General features: G+C 47.7%; 1 protein-coding gene and 1 non-coding gene across 2 annotated transcripts in view; both read left to right on the top strand.

Moving 5' to 3' along the window:
• The window catches only part of PXT1 (peroxisomal testis enriched protein 1), a 28,045-nt gene extending 8,663 nt beyond the window's left edge, over window positions 1-19,382 (top strand). Inside the window, exons 2-3 of the mRNA XM_066252919.1 lie at window positions 8,749-8,879; window positions 18,957-19,382. Of these exons, the coding sequence (XP_066109016.1) occupies window positions 8,749-8,879; window positions 18,957-19,064 (239 nt within the window). The 3' untranslated portion in view covers window positions 19,065-19,382. The remainder of the gene's footprint in view (window positions 1-8,748; window positions 8,880-18,956) is intronic.
• Window positions 3,957-4,032, top strand: TRNAI-GAU (transfer RNA isoleucine (anticodon GAU)). Its single transcript has one exon. It is a non-coding gene; the product is annotated as a tRNA-Ile (tRNA).
• Window positions 19,383-19,739: the final 357 nt, after the last annotated feature.

Raw genomic sequence — 19,739 nt, 5'->3', positions numbered from 1 at the left:
GGTGATATCAGCAATCTTTTTAAAAGGTTCTATTTTTCCACCCCGGCCAGGTAGCTCAGCTGGTTAGGGCATTGTCTCCATACGCCACGGTTGTGGGTTCAATCCCCATTCAGGGCACAATACGAGACTCAAGTAATGAATGTATAAATAAGTGGAACAACAAATCGATGTTTCTCTCTCTCTCTCTCTCTCTTTCTCCCTTCCTCTCTCTAAAATCAATTTTTAAAATTATATAAAAAAGGATCAACTTTGAGCCTTCCAGATATTGTTTAGGAGTCCTGATAAATTTAACCAAATTGCTTTGAAATTGTTTTTCGGGTTAAGAATTGTTAGGAATCGAACATTCCACTATGATAGGTTTGTGATTGATTATGAGAGGGCATGTCCTTTGAGATGGGGCAACTACTGCTGATTTTGTATTTGAAACATTTAAATATTCCAAGTGATCGAACTAATGCCCCAAAGTCCTCCTTGAAAGAAGCCACTTTCTGCAACTAAAAGAAGAGGTCAAGTGAGTTTGAGAAGGAGCCTTAAGTTCCGGGGAGGTGGTTTGTCTCTGGAAAAGGGGAGCGTGTGTTTTCCAATCTGGAAGCAAAAGGTCCAGCTCGTGAAGAGGCCCAGACGTCTAGTCCCCCATCCTCACTTTTGTCCATCTGTTATATCTGTATTCCAACAATGAAAAGGTTGTGCGAACTCCCTTGACGCTCTGGAGTTTAGGGGAGGGGGCTAGCAGCCATAAAGACTGTGTGTACTGGGCTGAGTCTTCCTGAGAGTAATCACCTCCCAGTCAACAAGGCACTTCCCTGAGGTTGCTTAAAAGGATGCTTAGTCATATAGGGAAAGTGCTGCGAAGTTTAACACCAGGAAATATCATCTTAGGAAGAAAAAAAAAAAAAACACCGTAAAACAATTCCTTTAAGTTTAAACCTAAGACACATTTTTAATTTGCTTCACATATGGACCATAAACTTCCGGTGTGACCTTTCATTGTTTTCTGGACTTTCTCACCGCCTCTCCGCCCTTCTCCCACATGCTCTGTAATTTCCCCAACTTTTCAAGTACCCTGTGTCTTGTGTCAAGTCTCCGTGTCCCCTGGGGGCTTCCCAACTACAGCTGTCCTCTGGCTGCAGTTACCGTCCAGGGACTTTCCTTCACGTGGGTGGGATCCACCTCTGGCTGGATCTTCTTTTTTTTCTTGGTTTAGTCACGCTCTGTTTAGCCTATTTTACAGGAATGCTTCCTCAAGAGCCTTCCGAAGAAATGGCGTGTGGGAGAAAGCTTCCTGGGTCCTTGCCTGTGTGCCAGCGCTTTCCCCCACGGCTCACGCGTTCTAGAGCTCAGCAAGGCCTAGGATTCTAGTTTGATGATACGTTTTTAGAGGACATTAGTGTTTTACTGTCTTCTAGTATCATTGTTGATGGGAGAGTCTGCTGCCCAGCTAAACCCCACTTCTCTTTGGAGGTTTTTAGCATCTCCTTAGGCTTGAAGGGGTTTTGAAATTTCAATATGGTCAGGAGGTGAAGTTTCTATTCCCCCATTTGTTGTCCTGAGAATTTGATGGGGCTTTTACTTGTGTGTGTGTGTGTGTGTGTGTGTGTGTGTGTGTGTGTGTAAGGGGTACTTTCTAACCTTAAATTTGGTGTCTTTCAGCTCTGAGAAGCTGTCTTAGACAGTTTGTTCTGATACTGTCCTCTATTTCTCTCTTTCTGGGAGGCTTATTAACCAGATACTGGTCTTTCCATATTGGGACTCATCTCTTGTTTTCTTCTCCCCTACTTTTCAACTTCAGATGCTTTTTTTCTGAGTGATTTCCCCGCCTTTATTTTTTCAGACCATCAATTGCGTTTTTAACTTTGGCAATTATACTTTTTCCATTTGAAAGAATTTGTTCCAGGATAATTCTTTTTCTCAGAGCATCCTCACACATACATATTAGCATTTGCAGCCCTCGGTCCCCCTGAGTGCCAACACGGTGGCCCCTGGCCCCGCGCTCCAGGACTCCCCCGCCCCCACCCGGACCCATCCAACGGGCGGGCTCAGTGGGGACGCGTGGGAGGTCTGTGTGGGGCCAGCGTTGCCGCCTGAGAGAGAGAGAGAGAGAGAGAGGGAGAGAGACAGAAACAGAGAGAGGAGTGAGACCTAGGGCGCGAGTCCAGAACCCCTCACCTGTCTGTCAGGGCAGCTGGGACCGTAGCTGACCTGGAAACAAGTTGCCCGGCTGTGACTGGTGCGACACCGCAGCGTCTTCTGCTACTGCGTTCTGATAGCTGGGAGGTGGGGGTGGGGGCGTGGAGGGAATGAGCAAAAAGAGAGAAAGAGAGAAATTCAGGGACACGGGCAACAGTGTGGTCATTAAGGGGAAGGTTAAAGGGGTGTAAATGGTGATGGGCAGACACTTGACTTGGGGGGTAACCATGCAGCACTGCAGTGTACAGATGTGTTGTAGCGCTGGGCACCCCAAACCTGTATAATTTTGTTAACAGTGTCACCCTCAATAAATTCAATTAAAAATAATTTCACACATTTTCTTCTATTCCTTGAATTCTGGCTGGTTTTTTGTTTGTTTTGTTGTTTGTTTTTAGGATTACTGCTTTGTTTGTTTATCTGTTATCTCGTAGTCTATGGTTCTTAAATTGCGATACTTTGTTACTTTGTTATTTTAAAGAAATAGGGACTGGGGAGCTGGTGAGGTTTCTGTCTGCTGTGATGTGAGTAGGGCTGTTTTCCTAGGTGGTGAGGTAGCTAACATTTATATACTGTTTATCCAGGTTCCAGACACTGTCCTGTGCAGGTTAAATATATTATCTCAATCATCTAAACAACCCCTCTCCGAGGAAGTTACTGTGGCATTTCATTAAGTTTAATATTTCATCGGTAGTAAGATGTACCATTATTTGGTTTACTACAAAAAAGGTAAGCAATGCTGTTGAAGTATGACACACACAGATTAAAAATCACGTTCTGATTTTAGAGGCCTTAAAACATTCTTAGAATTGGTGAAATAATATATTCCTATTCACATTTTATGGTTGAAACTGAGGCATAGAGAGATTAAATAAATTCTCCCAGCTTCCAGAGTTTTCCTTGTAGCAGGTTTTACATTTGAACCGAAGTGATCTGGTTTCTGGATTTTACCACTGTGCCTGACAAATAGAGGGCTCTGAGTTGGGGAAAGGGAGGTTTTGGGGAGATGTTTAGGGAGCTTTCTGACCCCAGATTCCTCAAATACCAGAACAAAGGCCATCTAATCTGAGGTGCCAGCATTCCTAAAGAAGCTTTAGCTACTCCCATAATATCTGTCCTCTTCCGTTAGAGAAGGGAGGTCTGGGTTTGATTGATTGATTGGTTGATCGATCGATTGACATTCCGTGCATTGAGTATAGTGGGCTGGGATAGCAGGGGCTCCAGGTGGTGCAGGTGATCCCCATCAGACCCCGTCAGTGGTGTGTCTCTCAGCCTGGGGCCTTGCTGGGTAGATGGGCTTCTAGCCGCAGGAGCCCCTGTGGTCAGTTCTCGGCATTTCCTCTGCCTAGCTCGTGTGTCCGTATCTTGTCTCATTCCTTTCTGCCTTTCACAAGCACGTCCAGAATTCTCATCAGCTGTTCGCCTTGCCTCCCATTCTCCTCATTGTGGCGCTTTTGTTCTTTTTCATACTTTACTATTTGGTGGGGTTTGGGAAGCTTTAGGAGAAATGAAGAGACCAGGGCCTGTGCTCAGTCTTGAACCAGAAGCCCCTAGTAGACCTTCATTTTTTAGTGAACACAATCAGGATTGTAAAAGGATGATCACCCTATGAGAAAATCAAATATTCACATGCTAGCTGGCGGTGGAAGAGCCCTTATTAAACCTAGAGAGTGTGTTTGCTGGGAAGTTTCCCTAAATGCAGCTCAGGGGAGGGCTGGTCAAAGTTAGGATTCTCAAGGTACAACAATATTTTTAAAAGTTCCAATGCCTTGGCCCTGGCCGGTTGGCTCAGCGGTAGAGCGTCGGCCTGATGTGCAGGGGACCCAGGTTCGATTCCTGGCCAGGGCACACAGGAGAAGCACCCATCTGCTTTTCCACCCCTCCCCCTCTCCTTCCTCTCTGTCTCTTTCCCTCCCGCAGCCAAGGCTCCATTGGAGCAAAGATGGCCCCGGGCACTGAGGATGGCCTCATGGCCTCTGCCTCAGGCGCTAGTGTGGCTCTGGTCGCAACAGAGCGACACCTGGATGGGCAGAGCATCGCCCCCTGGTGGGCATGCCAGGTGGATCCCGGTCGGGCACATGAGAAAGTCTGACTGCCTCCCGGTTTCCAGCTTCAGAAAAATACAAAAAAAAAAAAAAAAAAAAAAAGTTCCAATATCTTGAGGCTTAATTTACTTTATACAGGAGGCTTTATTACAGAAAGATTAACAGTGAGATTTTTCCAAATTCCCCAGTAGGCCATTTAGACTATGGTTTCGTTTTCGGAAGTCTGTATGCATATATACGTATTCACTCAGATTTCCAGCACAAAATGAGATACTTATTCCCTCTGGATATTAAAGATGCAATACTTAGAAAATAATAGAGAGCTTTGCTTTTTAATTTCACTTATTTAAATGATCTGGTCACAAGACTTCTCACTTCAATACATGATCATTTTAGAACTTGGATGCAATGACTTGCTTCTTGTTATCTTATAATATTTCTTATAATATGGCCTAGCTATTTTGATGCATAAATGTCTTTAGCCAGCAAATAATGCCACGTATAGGTTGAGCACAACAGAACTCCATCCATTTTGCATTCAACTTTTATTAGGAATGGATTAATGACCAGAACCAAAAATATAAGACACTAGTATCAGGGACTTAATTTTTAAGTTTCACTTTCAGAGTCTGCTCTGAAGTCAATTTATAGCCAACACAATCTCCTTCACAAGTGTATCGACCTTTGGCAGTTCTGGACAGTGATAATTAATGTAGTATTCATGATTATTTGATTGGTTGCAGGGAGGAGAGACCCACTCTAGTCACCTCCAGAAAGCTGTGGTTTCTGGTGAGGTTGCTTATGAAAAAAAACTGAACTTGGAGGTTCAGGTTCTGAGGCAGTTGTGTGGTTAGTCTGCTTTTTTTGAGTCTTGGTTTCTTTCTGAGTGTCCGCCTGGCTCTTCTCTGTCAGCCAGCCTCCCCTGCCTCTCCTTTAAATGTGTCCTCCCCCTTCATAATTTTCACTGGCAAATGACTTTGACTTATTCTGGGCCCAACATAATCCTGTGCCATTTCTAGTCCCACTGCCAATGCTCCCCTTGGTCTCCTGAGTCTACGCTGAACAGAGAGGAAGGGACGCTGTTCTCTTTTGGCACTAGGTTCTGAGTACCTGGCCCACCAATAGATTATTGGTTATTGGGTCAGGTGTTCTCCTCTGACCCAATCAGCTGTGAACTGGGGTGGCCCTGGCCGGTTGGCTCAGCGCTAGAGCATTGGCCCGGTGTGTGGAAGTCCTGAGTTTGACTCCCGGCCAGGGCACACAGGAGAAGTGCCCATCTGGTTCTTCAACCTTCCCCTTCTCTTTTCTATCTCTTTATTCCCCTCTTACAGCCAAGGCTCCATTGGAGCAAAGTTGGCCTGGGAGCTGAGGACCACTCCATGGCCTCTGCCTCAGGAACTAGAATGGCTCTGGTTGCAACGGAGCAACACCCCAGATGGGCCGAGCATCGCCCCCTGGTGGGCATGCCAGGTGGATCCCGGTCGGGTGCATGCGGGAGTCTGTCTGCTGCCCTCCCTTTTCACTCTGGAAAAATACCAAAAAAACCCCAAAAACTGAAAACCCACAACAAAACCAAAACCCAAAACCATGGACTGGAGTTGGGGTGGTGCTATGTAGAAAAAAACCCGATTGCTTAGGCAACAAGTCGGATTCTCTTGGAAAAGGGGTGTGGGCAAGTCAATGATTGGCATCTTTAATACAAGAACACTATGGTATGTTTCCGGATTCTGGATCATCATAAGCAGCAGCAGCAACACACACACACACACTCACACTCACACACACACTCACTCACACACACACACTCCAAGTAACAATGTCCACTAGTACGTTTTAGAAGGAAATTTTCAACAAGATTTGAAAGATGGTTAGGAAACACCATTTTCCCTGATTCTATTGATATTTTCATGTCTCTGAGTATTCTCCCACTGTCTTTTGTTGTGGGCTTTTGTTCTTTTGCCTACTTTGTTAACAATCACTCTTATCCAGAGGTGGTGTCATCAGCTATGCAAACTGAAATATCTCATCCACTTCCCTGTGTTTTTATCAAGTAAATGAATAATGACTTTTCAGTCTTTAAGTTCTGACAACCCAAGCTTCAAATATTATCCAGATGGGTGCTAAGATGTCCTACAGGTATCTTAAATTTATAAACAAACTCAAATTTTGTTTTTTTCTCTTTCTACCCACTTCCCCTGCCTTCCAAACCTGTCCTCCTCTGACCCCCATTCTCTGTATAGGCTGATGGGGGCGTCACCCCTCCCCATCTGCAGAGCTAGAAAAGTCGGAGTTTCCCTTTGCCTCACTTTGCTCATCGAATCGATTGCCAAATTCCGGAATATTCTGCTTCCTATATATTTATACATTCTGTTCTCACCCTCCAATCCCTATTAGTCCTGCTCTAGTTCAGACCTGGGTTTAAATTCTTGTCTCTCACACTCTTTGACTTTCAATCCCTAGGCAAGCTGTCAACCATCTCCTACACCACCAGTCCTCAAACTTAGCTGCAAAATGGATCCGCTGGGGGAGCTTTAAAAATACGTACCCATGCTTGCTCCAACTCCAGGATAAGGATGTCATTGGAATGGAGTGCGGCTTGAGCATTGAGAGTTTTAAAAGCCCCCTCCGCCCAAGGGCTCCAAGGTGGAGCCAGGGTTGGAAAGCGCTCTCTAAGCCCCAGCTTTCTCCTCCGTAATAGGGAGGTGAAATGACCTCACAGAGGCCTTGTGCGGGCGTGGTCAGCAAAATAATGCGTGTACTGTCTGGCGTGTGGTAAGCATGTTAGTTGCCATCAGGCAACTCCTTATGGGACTCGGCAGTAGCCTCTGAACCCCTGCCCTGTCTTACCACTTTCTACTCTGACCCCAGAAGGAAATAGCTAGAAGGCAAACCTGATTGTATCATCTCCTGCTTCAAACCCCTCGGTGGGTCTCCTGCTCTACTGGATCAAGTCCAAGCCTCTTACCGTGCCTTCATGACTTAGCTCTGCTTGCTCTATTAGCTTTGTTTCCCACCACCCTCTCCCTGCCTCACAACAAAAGCACTACTTAGAGTTAATGCACAAAACCTCACTCTGTGTCCCCTGCAGGTCTTTGCTCATGTGATCCTTCTGCCTGGAAAGTTCTGTTGGCCACGCCCTCCCCGCTGACTCTGGTCCCCAGCTCTCTCTTCTCCTCCTGGCGAATTCTCCTTTCTCCTTTGTCCTTCAAGACTGAACTCAGATATCACCTCTGCTGGGGTGTCACCCTGACCTCTCTCTAGACCCTGTGTACTATGACATTTTGAGTTGTCGTTTCTGTCTCTCTCCTACTGGTCTACTTGAAGACAGGCTTATTCTCTCGGTACAAAACCTGAAACATCAACGTCCTCACATTTTATTGGTACAAAGTAGGTTCAGTGCAAGACTTGCTGTACTTATGAATCCATACTTGTATCCACTTTAGCCCAAATTTATTTCCTTGTTCGTATTCCTAAAGCGGTTGGGAATTGTATCATCCCTAACCAGTGTGCTGTGAGCAACTTAAAGACAGAAACCTTGTCTTTTTATTTCTTTATAAGTTTCCCAAAACACCCAGCCCAGCAGTTTACTCAGAGTGTTGCTTAAACACACTCATTGGTGGCTGGAAGCGTATAGCATTAAGAAGAACTCATTCAAGGATTGTGGGTAAAAAAAGAAAAAAAAATGGAAAAACATACTTTAAAAAACTGTAAAGATCCAGACCTACCCCATACAATGACTCCTAATCACATTTGGTTTTTGAGCACTTGAAATGTAGCCAGTGCAATTAAGGAGCTAAATTTTAAGTTTTATTTAATTTTAATTAATTTTAAAAAACTGATATTTGATTTAATTGTTGGAAAATTTTCAACTATGTTTAGAACAGCCTGGATATACGAATCTAATTTTTAAATGTAAACTTCAGCCCTGGCAGAGTGGCTCAGTGGATAAAGCATCGTCCCAGCGCACTGAGGTCTCGGGTTTGACCCCTGGTCGGGGCGGGTATGACGAGCAATGAATGAGTACACAACTAAAGGGAACAACGAGTTGATGCTTCTCTCTCCCTCTCAAATCAATGGGGGAAAATGTAAACTTCAGGAAATCTAAGTACAGATCAGGTTTTCCAATGAAAAATTAGCTGCTGAATTGAGATGTGCTGTAAGAATATATTAACACTAGAGTTCAAAGACTTAGGTATAATAAAAGGAATGCAAAACATATATTGTTTATATGTTGTAATGATAACACTTTGGATATGCTGGTTTAAGTAAAACATATTACTGATTAATTTTATATGCTTTTGCTACTAGAAAATAAAAAATTAATACATAGCTTGGATTACATTTATATTGAACGGAACCGATCTATTTCCAACGCAAGCCTTTTGTTTCTTGATCGTCATTCTAATGATGGGGTTTCATCCCTCTCGTTGTCTAAGACAGTTTTTAGTAACTAGGGGTGAGTAATTTCGCGGAGAGTTAACGGAGAATCTCTTTTGAACTCTTTTCTCCCCGGATGCAGATCACAATTCGCCGTCTCAGCCCAAGGAAAACGGCACTGACCAGAGCCCTCATCAGGAGGAAGTAATCCACAAGTTGGCCATGCAGCTGAAAAACATCGGAGACAGCATCGATCATAGGATGGTCCAAGCGGTGAGACCTCTGTTTCTCCGGCAAGGGCCGGTCGGGCGGGAGAAAGGGCCGGCGGGACAATGGCCGCCGCGTGGCTGGGATGCTCGGGAATTAGCAGAACACGCGGATGTATAATGGCCGCATTACGGAACATTAGATCCGAAAATTGTGAACCTGGCTCGGGGTCGGTATTTGACCTCACACTTCCAGGTCCATGGAGTGGGAGCCTCAGCATCACTCAGCAGCTGGGCAGAGGTGCCAAATGCCAGCCTATGACTGGAATCACAGTCTACCTTTATGCACACCCGCCTGGGGGATTCGTGTATACATTAAAGCGGGGGACACTTTGCTCCCCGCCCTTAAGCTAGGATGCTTGTGGGAATTTAAAGAATTACAGCTGCTCAGGGCCCCACCTTGAGAGATTCTGATTTACCTGGCATGGGGTGTGGCCCGGGCACAGCATTATATTTTATTTATTTATTTGTTTATTTATATTTTTTTATTTTTTGCATTTTTCTGAAATGAGAAGTGGGGAGGCAGAGAGACAGACTCCCGCATGCGCCCAACTGGGATCTACCTGGCATGCCCACCAGGAAGCGATGCTCTGCCCATCTGGGCCTTTGCTCCGTTGCAACCAGAGCCATTCTAGTGCCGGAGGCAGAGGCCATAGAGCCATCCTCAGCGCCCGGGCAAACTTTGCTCCAATGGAGCCTTGGCTGCAGAAGGGGAAGAGAAAGAGAGAGAGAGAGAAAGGAGAGGGGGAAGGGTGGAGAAGCAGACGGGTGCTTCTCCTGTGTGCCCTGGCCGGGAATTGAACCCGGGACTTCCACACACTGGGCCAACACTCTACCACTGAGCCAACCGGCCAGGGCCCTGGGCACGGGATTTTAAAAGCTTCCCAGTGAACCAAATGCTCAGTCAAGAAGGACAGCCTCTGCCTTAGACCATAGTAACCCTCCTGAACCAACCCAGAGGTAGGATCTAAGCCCCACTCCCGCCCATTTCTTAGCTTTTCCTGCTTATTATGAGAGATAATGAGGGAAACAGGAAAGAATAGTGATTACTGTTTGAAATCACGGGGTGATGAAAGGCACAGCAACTTGGTTTCCCTCAGAACAGGCCGACGTTGGCAGCAGAGAGAGAATGATCGCACGGGGCGGGCGACAGGAGGGTGGCTCCCCTCAGGGCCCGACTCCTTGCCCTGACAGGCACCTCTCCTGTGATGACTGCGTGTTCATCACGGCGGCCGCCACCACGCTGGCTTCGGGGAGTGCCGGGTCCTCCTTCGCGGGCTGGTCCAGCTGCGGGCAGTGCGCAGCTTTGCCCTCAAATGAAACACTCCTCGGGGCGAAACGTGAATGGGAGGTTCCCGACAACAATGCGACTAAACTCGAGAAGGAAACAGAAGACAAAGTAAACCCAGGCAATCAAAGGAAACACTTGACAGACCAGTTTCACTCAAAGCGATGTTTATTGAACACCTACTATATGCTGGGCTCCATTTCAGGCCTTGGGAGCTAGAGCAGGGAGCCGGTCAGAAGATGAGCCTGCTCTCCTCCATCTCCTAACCCGGGAGGGGGACAGGCAGCCCAGCAGACAAGCCGAGGAAGTCTATTCCGGCAGGATGCCGACTCGAAGCAGCGTGAGAAGACGCTGAGTGATGGAGACGGATTTTGGAAGGGGCCGGCAGGGAAGGTGGTGTCTCTGGAGAGGCGATATTCGAGCAGAGACGGGAAGGGAGGGAGCAGAGGCATGGGAACACACCGGTGGGAAGGTGTTCCAGGCAGAGGGAACGGCGAGTGCAAAGCCCCTGTTACAGGCACAGGCTCGAGGAGCAGCGAGGAAGCCAGGGCTGGAGTGGAGCTCGGGGAGGTCTGGGAGGTGGCCTTGGTCTTAGAGGACGACGTAGGTGTTTGGGGTTTATGCTAGATATGAGGGAAGGTTCTGGAGAGGAAGAGCAGGAGAGCGCCGTGAGCTGACTTACATTGAGAATGGAGTCTGGCCGGTGCTGGGAGTAGGCTGTGTGCAGGGGCTAGAGAGGCAGAGGAGAGCCCCAAAGGCGAGCAGGGGGGCCAGCCTGTAGCTGTGGAGGCGGCAAGGAATGATCAGACCCGGCATGGATTTCAAAGGTAGGATTGGCTAATGAACTGGCTGTGCAGAGTGAGAGGAAAAAACACATTCCTTCAGTGGTCTTGGCCCGAGTGTCTGAGTGGAGGGTAGTTCTGTTTACTAAGATCGAGAAGACGGGACAGATCTGAGGGGAAATTCGGTGTTCTGTTTGGGAAATGTAAGTCTGAAGTTCCTACTGGACACAGAGATTGAGATGTTGTGAAGTTGCATAGTAGTTGTAAGGACCAGTCTGGAGTTATAGGTGAACTGAAGCCCGCGATAAGAATTTGGATGATAAGGCTTTGCTTTCTTCCTGGGCTCACAGGATCAGTAGTGACCTTGCCCCGAGCCTAACTCTGCGTGGAGGGTGAACTAAAGCTACTTAATAACTAGTGCTTACTGAGGGCTTGCTGTTTGCCCAGGGGCTACACTTAGGGTTTTGCTTGCATTGCTTTTTCATTCTTACAACCCCCAATGGAGCTGGGACTATTACTATTTTCACATTTTAAAGGAGGAATTGTGTCTGTGTGTGCGTGACATAGACAGAGAGAGGGAGAGATAGGGATAGACAGGAAGGAAGGGAGAGATGAGAAGCATCAATTCTTCGTTGTGGCACCTTAGTTGTTCATTGATTGCTTTCTCATATATGCCTTGACGGGGGAGCTACAGCAGAGCGAGTGACCCCATGCTCAAGCCAGTGACCCCCAGCTCAAGCTGGATGAGCCCGCGCTCAAGCCAGTGACCTCAGAGTTTCAAACCTGGGTCCTCTGTGTCCCAATCCATTGCTCTATCCACTGTGTCACCACCTGGTCAGGCTCAAATGAGGAATTTGATGACTTGGAGAAATCAAGTAAAAATTTCTCTGAGGTCACACAGCTGGTAAGATGTGGAATTAGGATTGAACCCATGTCCTCTGGCTCCAAAACACAGACACCACTCCACTGCTGTCTGCTACTATTGGCTCCCTACCCCCCTAGGAGCCACCCCTAGCCATCTGCTCTCTTTGACATTTGGACCCAAGAGCCTGAAGCCCAGAGGCAGGCGTCTCTCTGCCTCCTGGCTTCTCATTTCAGAAAAAAAGAAAAAGAAAAAAAAAAGAGTACCTACCTTTTGTGGCTATTGTGAAAATTAAATGAGTGAATCACTTAGAACAGAGCCTGACGTAGGGAAAATGATCAACAAATGCTATCTAAGCCCAAGAATTAATTTTTTTGTCCTCGCCTTCTCAACATTTGGAGTTGAATATCTCCTTACCATGTACCATTTCTTAGGGCATCCTCCTGACATTTACCACCTTTCTAGGTTACAGTTTCTTCTGTAGGAAAGTTCTCACTTTTCATTCTAGGGAATTCCTTAGTTCGATGTTCCTGCTTCTTGATTAGCTCATTCTGAGAACTCATGGGTCCTTCTAATATTTTCCTCTGAAAAGGAGAGACCAGCATAGGACAAATCGCAACCACCTGTTTTCTGTTTGACTCAACCCAGTCAAAAGATCACTGCTCCCGTAACTGCCTTTTCCATTCTGCCTCCTTTTCTTTCTCTCCTTGACCTTTTAAGTTGTAATTTACTTACAAGTCTTTTATTTTTTTAATTGATTTTTAGAGAGCAAGGAAGGGGGAGAGAGAGACAGGAACATCAATATGTTTCTGTATGTGTCCTGACCGGGGATCAAACCCCGACAACCTCTGTGCTTCAGGACAATGCTCCAACCAACTGAGCCATCCAGCCAGGGCTTACTAACAAGTCTTAAACTTATCTCTGCAGCTGACTGGGTCAGCACCAAATGCCCCAGCTTTTCTTTTCTTTATTTTCTTTCTTTATTTATTTATATTTTTGTATTTTTCTGAAGTTGGAAATGGGGAGGTAGTCAGACAGACTTCCGCATGCGCCTGACCGGGATCCACCCGGCACGCCCACCAGGGGGCGATGCTCTGCCCATCTGGGGCGTCGCTCTGTTGCAACCAGAGCCATTCTAGTGCCTGAGGCAGAGGCCACAGAGCCATCCTCAGCGCCCGGGCCAACTTTGCTCCAATGGAGCCTTGGCTGCGGGAGGGAAAGAGAGAGACCGAGAGGGAGGAGAGGGAGAAGGGTGGAGAAGCAGATGGGCGCCTCTCCTGTGTGCCCTGACCGGGAATCGAACCCGGGACTCCTGCACGCCAGGCCGACGCTCTACCACTGAGCCAACCGGCTAAGGCCTCTTTATTTATTTATATTGTTATTTTTTTTTCTTTTTTTCCAAGTGAGAGTTGGAGAGATAGAGAGACAGACTCCCACATGTGCCCCAGCTGGGGTCCACCTGGCAACTCCCATCTAGGGCTGATGCTCTGCCCATCTGGGACTGCTCACAACGAATCTATTTTAGTGCCTGAGGTGAAGGCTCCACAGAGCCATCCTCAGCACCTGGGGCTGATGTGCTCAACCAGTCAAGTCATGGCTGCGGGAGGGGAAGAGAGAGAGAGGGAGAGAGAGAAAAGAGGGAGGGAGAGGGGTGGAGAAGCAGATGGTTATTTCTCCTGTGCGCCCTGACCGGGAATTGAACCCGGGATATCCACACACTGGGCCGACACTGTACCACTGAGCCAACTGGACAGGGCCTAGCTTTTCTTTCTTCTTTTTTTTTTTTTAAAGAAACAAGCATCTTTTTTTTATTTATTTAATTTTATTTATTTTTAGAGAGGAGAGAGAGACAGAGAGGGAGAGAGAGGAGAGAGAGACAAGGGGGGAGGAGCTGGAAGCATCAACTCCCATATGTGCCTTGACCAGGCAAGCCCAGGGTTTCGAACCGGCGACCTCAGCATTTCCAGGTCAACGCTTTATCCACTGCGCCACCACAGGTCAGGCTTTTCTTTCTTTAAAAAAAAAAAAACTATTGAAAAATAAAATTTACATACAGTTCTCCCATGTAAAGTGTTCGGTGAATGGTTTTAGTGTATTCCTGGACTTGTACAGCCCTCGTCATAATCAAATTTTAGAACATTTTTATCACCCCAGAAAGAAACCCCAAACCCACATGTGGTCCTTCTCATTTCCTCCCATTTCCCCTTCCAGCCTCACCGGTCTGCTTCCCATCTCTGTGGGTGGATTTGCCTATGGCCAGTCCCTGTCAGCGGACTCACGCATTTGTGGCTTTGTGTCCGGCTTCTTTCACTTAGCATCATGTTTCTTCATGGTTCATTCATGTTGTAGCACATGTCAGTATGTCTTTATATTGCTGAATCATGTTCCATTGTCTGTCTAGATCACCTTCTGTTTATTGATTCATCAGGGGATGGGCCTCTGGGTGGTTTCTGCTTGTTGGTCATTATGACTAAGGATGCTCTGAACAACTGTGTTCATGTTTTCGTGTAGGGTTTGTTTACAGTTCTTCTGGGTACGCTCCTGGGCGTGGAATTGCTGTGTTACACGAAGCACTCTTACGTTTAACTTTGGGAGGAGCCTCCAGACGGTGTTCCACAGTGACTGGATTCCCCCTCTACATTCCCACCAGCAGTGTACAAGGTGCCAGTTCATTGTTGCTGCGTGTTAGCAGCCGTATGTTTGATTATAGCCAGCCTCGTGGGTTTGCAGAGGTATCTCATCGTGGTGTTTTGCATTTCCCTGATGGCTAATGCAGTGCACCTTCTCATGTGCTTATTGGCCATTTGTATTATCTCTTTGGAGAAACGTTTATTCACATCCTTTGCCCACTTAAAAAAAAATTGGGTTAATGGCCTTTTATTATTGATTTGTAGTTCTTTATATATATATGGTCTAGAGATGTAAGTTTCTTACCAGAAGTATTATTGGCAAATATTTTTCTCCCATTCAGCAGGTTTTCTTTTTACTTTCTAGATGGCATTCTTCTGAAGCAGAAAAGTTTTTAATTTGGTGAAGTTCAATTGAGTTTTTCTTTCGTCTCTAGTGCTTTTGGTGTCACACCTAAGAAATCATCACCTAACCCAAAGTCATGAAGATGTGCACCCACGTTTTTTTCTACTAAGAGATGGGCAGTTTTAGCCCTTAATTTTAGGTCTTCGTTCTGTTTGGAATTCATTTTTGCCTGCGGTGTGAGTTAAAAGTCCATCTTCGGTCTTTTTCCTGTGGGTCCCCCGTTGCCCCAGCACCGCTGGTTGAAAAGACTGTTCTTTCCCGGCCACTCTTGTCGAAAATCAATTGGCTGTAACTGAGGGTTTATTTCTGGACTCTCAGTTCTATCCCATTGATCTGCGTGTCTGTCCTTATGCCTGCCCCAGCTTTCCTTGCCGCATTTCATAAAGCTGGCATTGACCTAGAAAACTTTCAAAGATACCTTGTCCTGAACCGCCATATTGTGGTGTAGAACACTTTGAAATAGACCACGCCTTATTTTCAAAAATAATCTCAGAATTTCCTCCTCAGTTTGGCTCAAAAATGCAGAAGGCTTTAAACTCCTACTGCTCCAAGGCTTAAATCAAGCAATGTGAACAGAATTTCAAGCCTGGCATGGGACGTTTCTCTTATGGACAGCGACCAGTTATTCTCTGCGTCTGCTCTCTGTGGAGTCAAGCGGGCCCACTGATTCTCCAGATCCCTTTCTGCTTTTAATATAGCTGGAGAAACTTTTACTCTCGCTCCCGGGACACCCTGACAAGGAGCTCACGGGGCCGTGGCGCAGCCTGCCAGAGCGGGGGCCCTTGGACCCGCCGCACGTCTTGCCTGCCTGTTCTGGTCCCTTAAGCAAGCGTTCTGTATTTTCAAACAGTCCTGATTCTCGAGATAACATCTGTTTTGCTGTTTAGTTATACAAGGGTTTTCTCATGCAAGGACCTGGACTTTTTCTTTCCCCCCCTCTAAATCCAGGGTGTGTTATTTTCCTAGATATAAACTGTGTTCTATAATAGTCTTCCCATCACTTTTAGGACCTTGAATATGTCTTTGAAATTCTCTACAGGAAGGACTTTTTCCTTCTGGGTTCTAGAAGCTGCCCCCTCCCTGTCCCTACAGGCCTCAGAGTGGCAGCCACACCCCAGGAACCAGCCCTGGGTGTTGTACCACCTGCTGGGGTCCCCTTCACCTCTGCAGAGAGAGTCTCCTTATCCAACCCTCCCTGAATTATCCTAATTTGCAAGTGCCATCTGTTTTCTCGGGGACCCTGACCAATACAACACCCGCCTGGGACACTTCTTAGTTTGTCAGAAAGAAGGGAGGGAAACTCACCTTCAGCAAATAATTTCTTCCAGCTGCTCTTTGAGAACACCCTCAGAGGGCAGAAGCAAAACGGGACTTCTTTCATTTCCTTCCCCCAGAAGCCCCCATCCATGAGTGGTGTGGGCATTGCAGAAGGGGCAGCTGAGGTTCAGAGAGATTCCGATCCCAGGTCACCTGGTGAGTAAGTGACAAAACTGGGCATCTGACATGTGACATACGAGCATGTGACTCGGTGGTCATTTTCCTCTGCCTCGCTGGGGGGACATGCATTCAACTTTCCCTAACTCATGTCAATTAAAAGAAGGAGGGAGTCCTGGCTGGTTGGCTCAGTGGTAGAGCGTTGGCCTGGCATGAAGGAGTCCTGGGTTCGATTCCCGGCCAGGGCACACAGGAGAGGTGCCCATCTGCTTCTCCACCCCTCTCCCTCTCCTTTCTCTCTGTCTTTCTCTTCCCCTCCCGCAGCCAAGACTCCACTGGAGCAAAGTTGGCCCAGGCGCTGAGGATGGCTCCATGGCCTCCGCCTCAGGCGCTAGAATGGCTCTGGTTGCAACAGAGCGATGCCCCGGATGGGCAGAGCATCGCCCCCTGGTGGGCATGCCGGGTGGATCCCGGTCAGGCACATGTGGGAGTCTGTCTGCCTCTCTGTTCCAACTTCAAAAAAATACAAAAAATAAATAAATAAATAAAAATAAATAAAAGAGGGGGGGGGGAATCCTTTAGCGATTCCGAGTTACTGCCAGGACAAAGTTGAAATTCCTTAACCTGCTGCTAAGGATTTATCATCCATTCATTTTTCCAACTAACGTTGACTGAGTACCTGCTGTGCGCCAGGCTTTGTTTCGGTACTGGCGATAGGGCAGCGATCGAGAGAGACAGGATGCCCTGAGCTGCATGGGGCTTCTGGTCTAAAAGGGAGCCATGTCACAATAAACGGATCAAGTATATGGTTGAGCAGACAGTCATAGATATTTAGGAGAAGAATAAAGCGAGGAAAGTGGGGGGGAATGCGGAGGGTTGAGCATTCTGAGTAGAGGCGTTTAGGGAAGGCCTGGCGGAGATGGTGACTTCAGAGCAAACCGTGTGCGGTAGGGGACGGGCTACGTGGAGAGCTGCCCAGACAGGCAGGTTTTCAGGGGCCTGCGGGCCGGCCGAAGCTGGGGACGGTAGAAGGCGAGAGGGTCAGAGAGGCAGGGTGGTGGTAAATGCGGCCAGGCCTTCGGGTCACACCATAAGGACTTTTCTTCTGAGTGAGCCTCGGCCACTGGAGACCATGGAGCAGGGGAGCCGCATTTCAGGTCGTCTGAGGCTGCTGTGTTGAGACTAGACGGTGGGAGGAGGCACAGGGCCAGGGAGAGCCCTTTGGATCAGACCCTCCAACCTTCTAACTCTCCGCCTCCTTCACCTGATGCCCCCTTATCAACAGTGGCCTTAGAGCTCCACAAACCTGCTGTGCTCTGTCACCTCCAACTTCGCTCCTAATTCACTCCTTTCTCCACCCATCCAAGTCCCATGGGTTCTTCCAACCCCAAAGCGAACTTCTCTTGCTTCTCTGAGAGGACTAAGGAAGTGAGTGCTCTGGCGAGCCAGACAAAGCCGTTTTCAGCCCCGAAAAGAGGGTCCCCACCAGCTAGCTGGCCCAGTGGCGGGATTCAAATCACTTAACCGGTTCTCTGCCCTAAAGACCATTTCAAGTACAAAAAGGTGATATACCGAAAGGTAGTTTATTATTTCATGCGTTTAATACTTCAAATAAGAACAATAAAAGAGGCACACCAAACCAGATCATGTTACAAGAAAGAGTTAAAAAATATGAATGAAAAAATACCTGACAAAAAAACAATAAAACTGCTATTTAAGATGTTTCCATCTTGCTTCTTGACTGGCGTCCTCACTTGCAATGTTTTTCACCTAGGACCAGAATGAACATGACTACGGGGGCTTAGAATGCGCTGTCGCGCAGGTGAACGTTAAAAAAAGAGTCAGGAATGTCAATGTGCAATTTTCACATTAGAGAGATCTCTGATGACAAGTGCCATTTTAACAACCGGTTCCCTGAACTCAGCAGAAAAATTAGGTATCGGTTCTGCCAAACCGGTGCCAACCGGCTGAATCCCCCCCGCTGAGCTGACATTTGGGATGGGAGAACGCATCCAGGGGAGAACTTCCCAAGGTCGCGCAGAGGGTATGGACATCACTAAGCGGACCAGGAGCCGCCTCCCTTCGGTTCATACAGTTCATCCAGTTCATAAAGCAGCCCAAGAAGCCTGTTTGGATAGGCCCTGGCCGGTTGGCTCAGTGGTAGAGCGTCGGCCTGGCGTGCAGAAGTCCCGGGTTCGATTCCCGGCCAGGGCACACAGGAGAAGCACCCATCTGCTTCTCCACCCCTCCCCCTCTCCTTCCTCTCTGTCTCTCTCTTCCCCTCCCGCAGCCAAGGCTCCACTGGAGCAAAGATGGCCCGGGCGCTGGGGATGGCTCCTCGGCCTCTGCCCCAGGCGCTGGAGTGGCTCTGGTCGCAACAGAGCGACGCCCCGGAGGGGCAGAGCATCGCCCCCTGGTGGGCAGAGCATCGCCCCCTGGTGGGCAGAGCGTCGCCCCTGGTGGGCGTGCCGGGTGGATCCCGGTCGGGCGCATGCGGGAGTCTGTCTGACTGTCTCTCCCCGTTTCCAGCTTCAGAAAAATACAAAAAATAAATAAATAAAATTTATTTAAGAAGCCTGTTTGGGAGCACTGATTGAATTAATATTAACACTGAATTTCTAACTTTGAATTATTCTCTTACCTTTCAAAAAAAACACCTCTCTCTCTCTCTCCCTCTCTGAACAGGATCTCCAGTGGGAAGGCAGAGAGGCACTGGTTCGTCTCATCCTAGTTCTGTTTGGAGGAGTTCACGCCCCTCTGCGTTTCTTCTGGAATAACCATCTGATGATGTAAAGAGAATATGAAGGTCAAGTTCTGTTTTCCTTCGACCCTCTGAGAAACATGAACCCCACCGGCACAGATGAGAAGAAGAGCCCTCTCCGTCTCCCTCTCTTTTTACCCGGCACTGTTGGTTTAGGCCTGGTCCATTGGAGAACCGCGGACTCGCTGACCACTCCTCTGTTCAGAGCTAAGGGACAGCTGAGATGGCCTCGTGGTAGAGCCCAGGGCGCTGTGGACGGCCCCAGTGCTCCTCGTTAGGACACCTTGAGCATTTCTTTCCACGAGTGACACCGAACCTCATCCTCAAACCAGAGGTGACAGAAACAGGCGCTTTTCCCCGGGGTCCTTCCTGGGTCCCCGCAGCCGCCTGTTGGCCCCACTCTAGGTGTCTGTGTCCAGAGCCACAGTGCATCATTCTTCTCTTTCCTTTCTATCTACCTCATATTCCACCCCTCACACCTTATAAGTACTACAGGTATTAAGACAGTTTGTTGTTATAAATGATAAGTTCGATATATGTTTGAGTTCTTTGTGGGAAAAGTATTATTTAAAAAATAAAATAAATATTGTTATTTTAGGCCCTGGCCGGTTGGCTCAGCGGTAGAGCGTCGGCCTAGCGTGCGGAGGACCCGGGTTCGATTCCCGGCCAGGGCACAAAGGAGAAGCGTCCATTTGCTTCTCCACCCC

The sequence above is a fragment of the Saccopteryx bilineata genome, chromosome 1, assembly GCF_036850765.1.
Source record: "Saccopteryx bilineata isolate mSacBil1 chromosome 1, mSacBil1_pri_phased_curated, whole genome shotgun sequence".
NCBI lineage: Eukaryota > Metazoa > Chordata > Mammalia > Chiroptera > Emballonuridae > Saccopteryx > Saccopteryx bilineata.
This window is presented reverse-complemented; position numbering and strand designations above follow the sequence as displayed.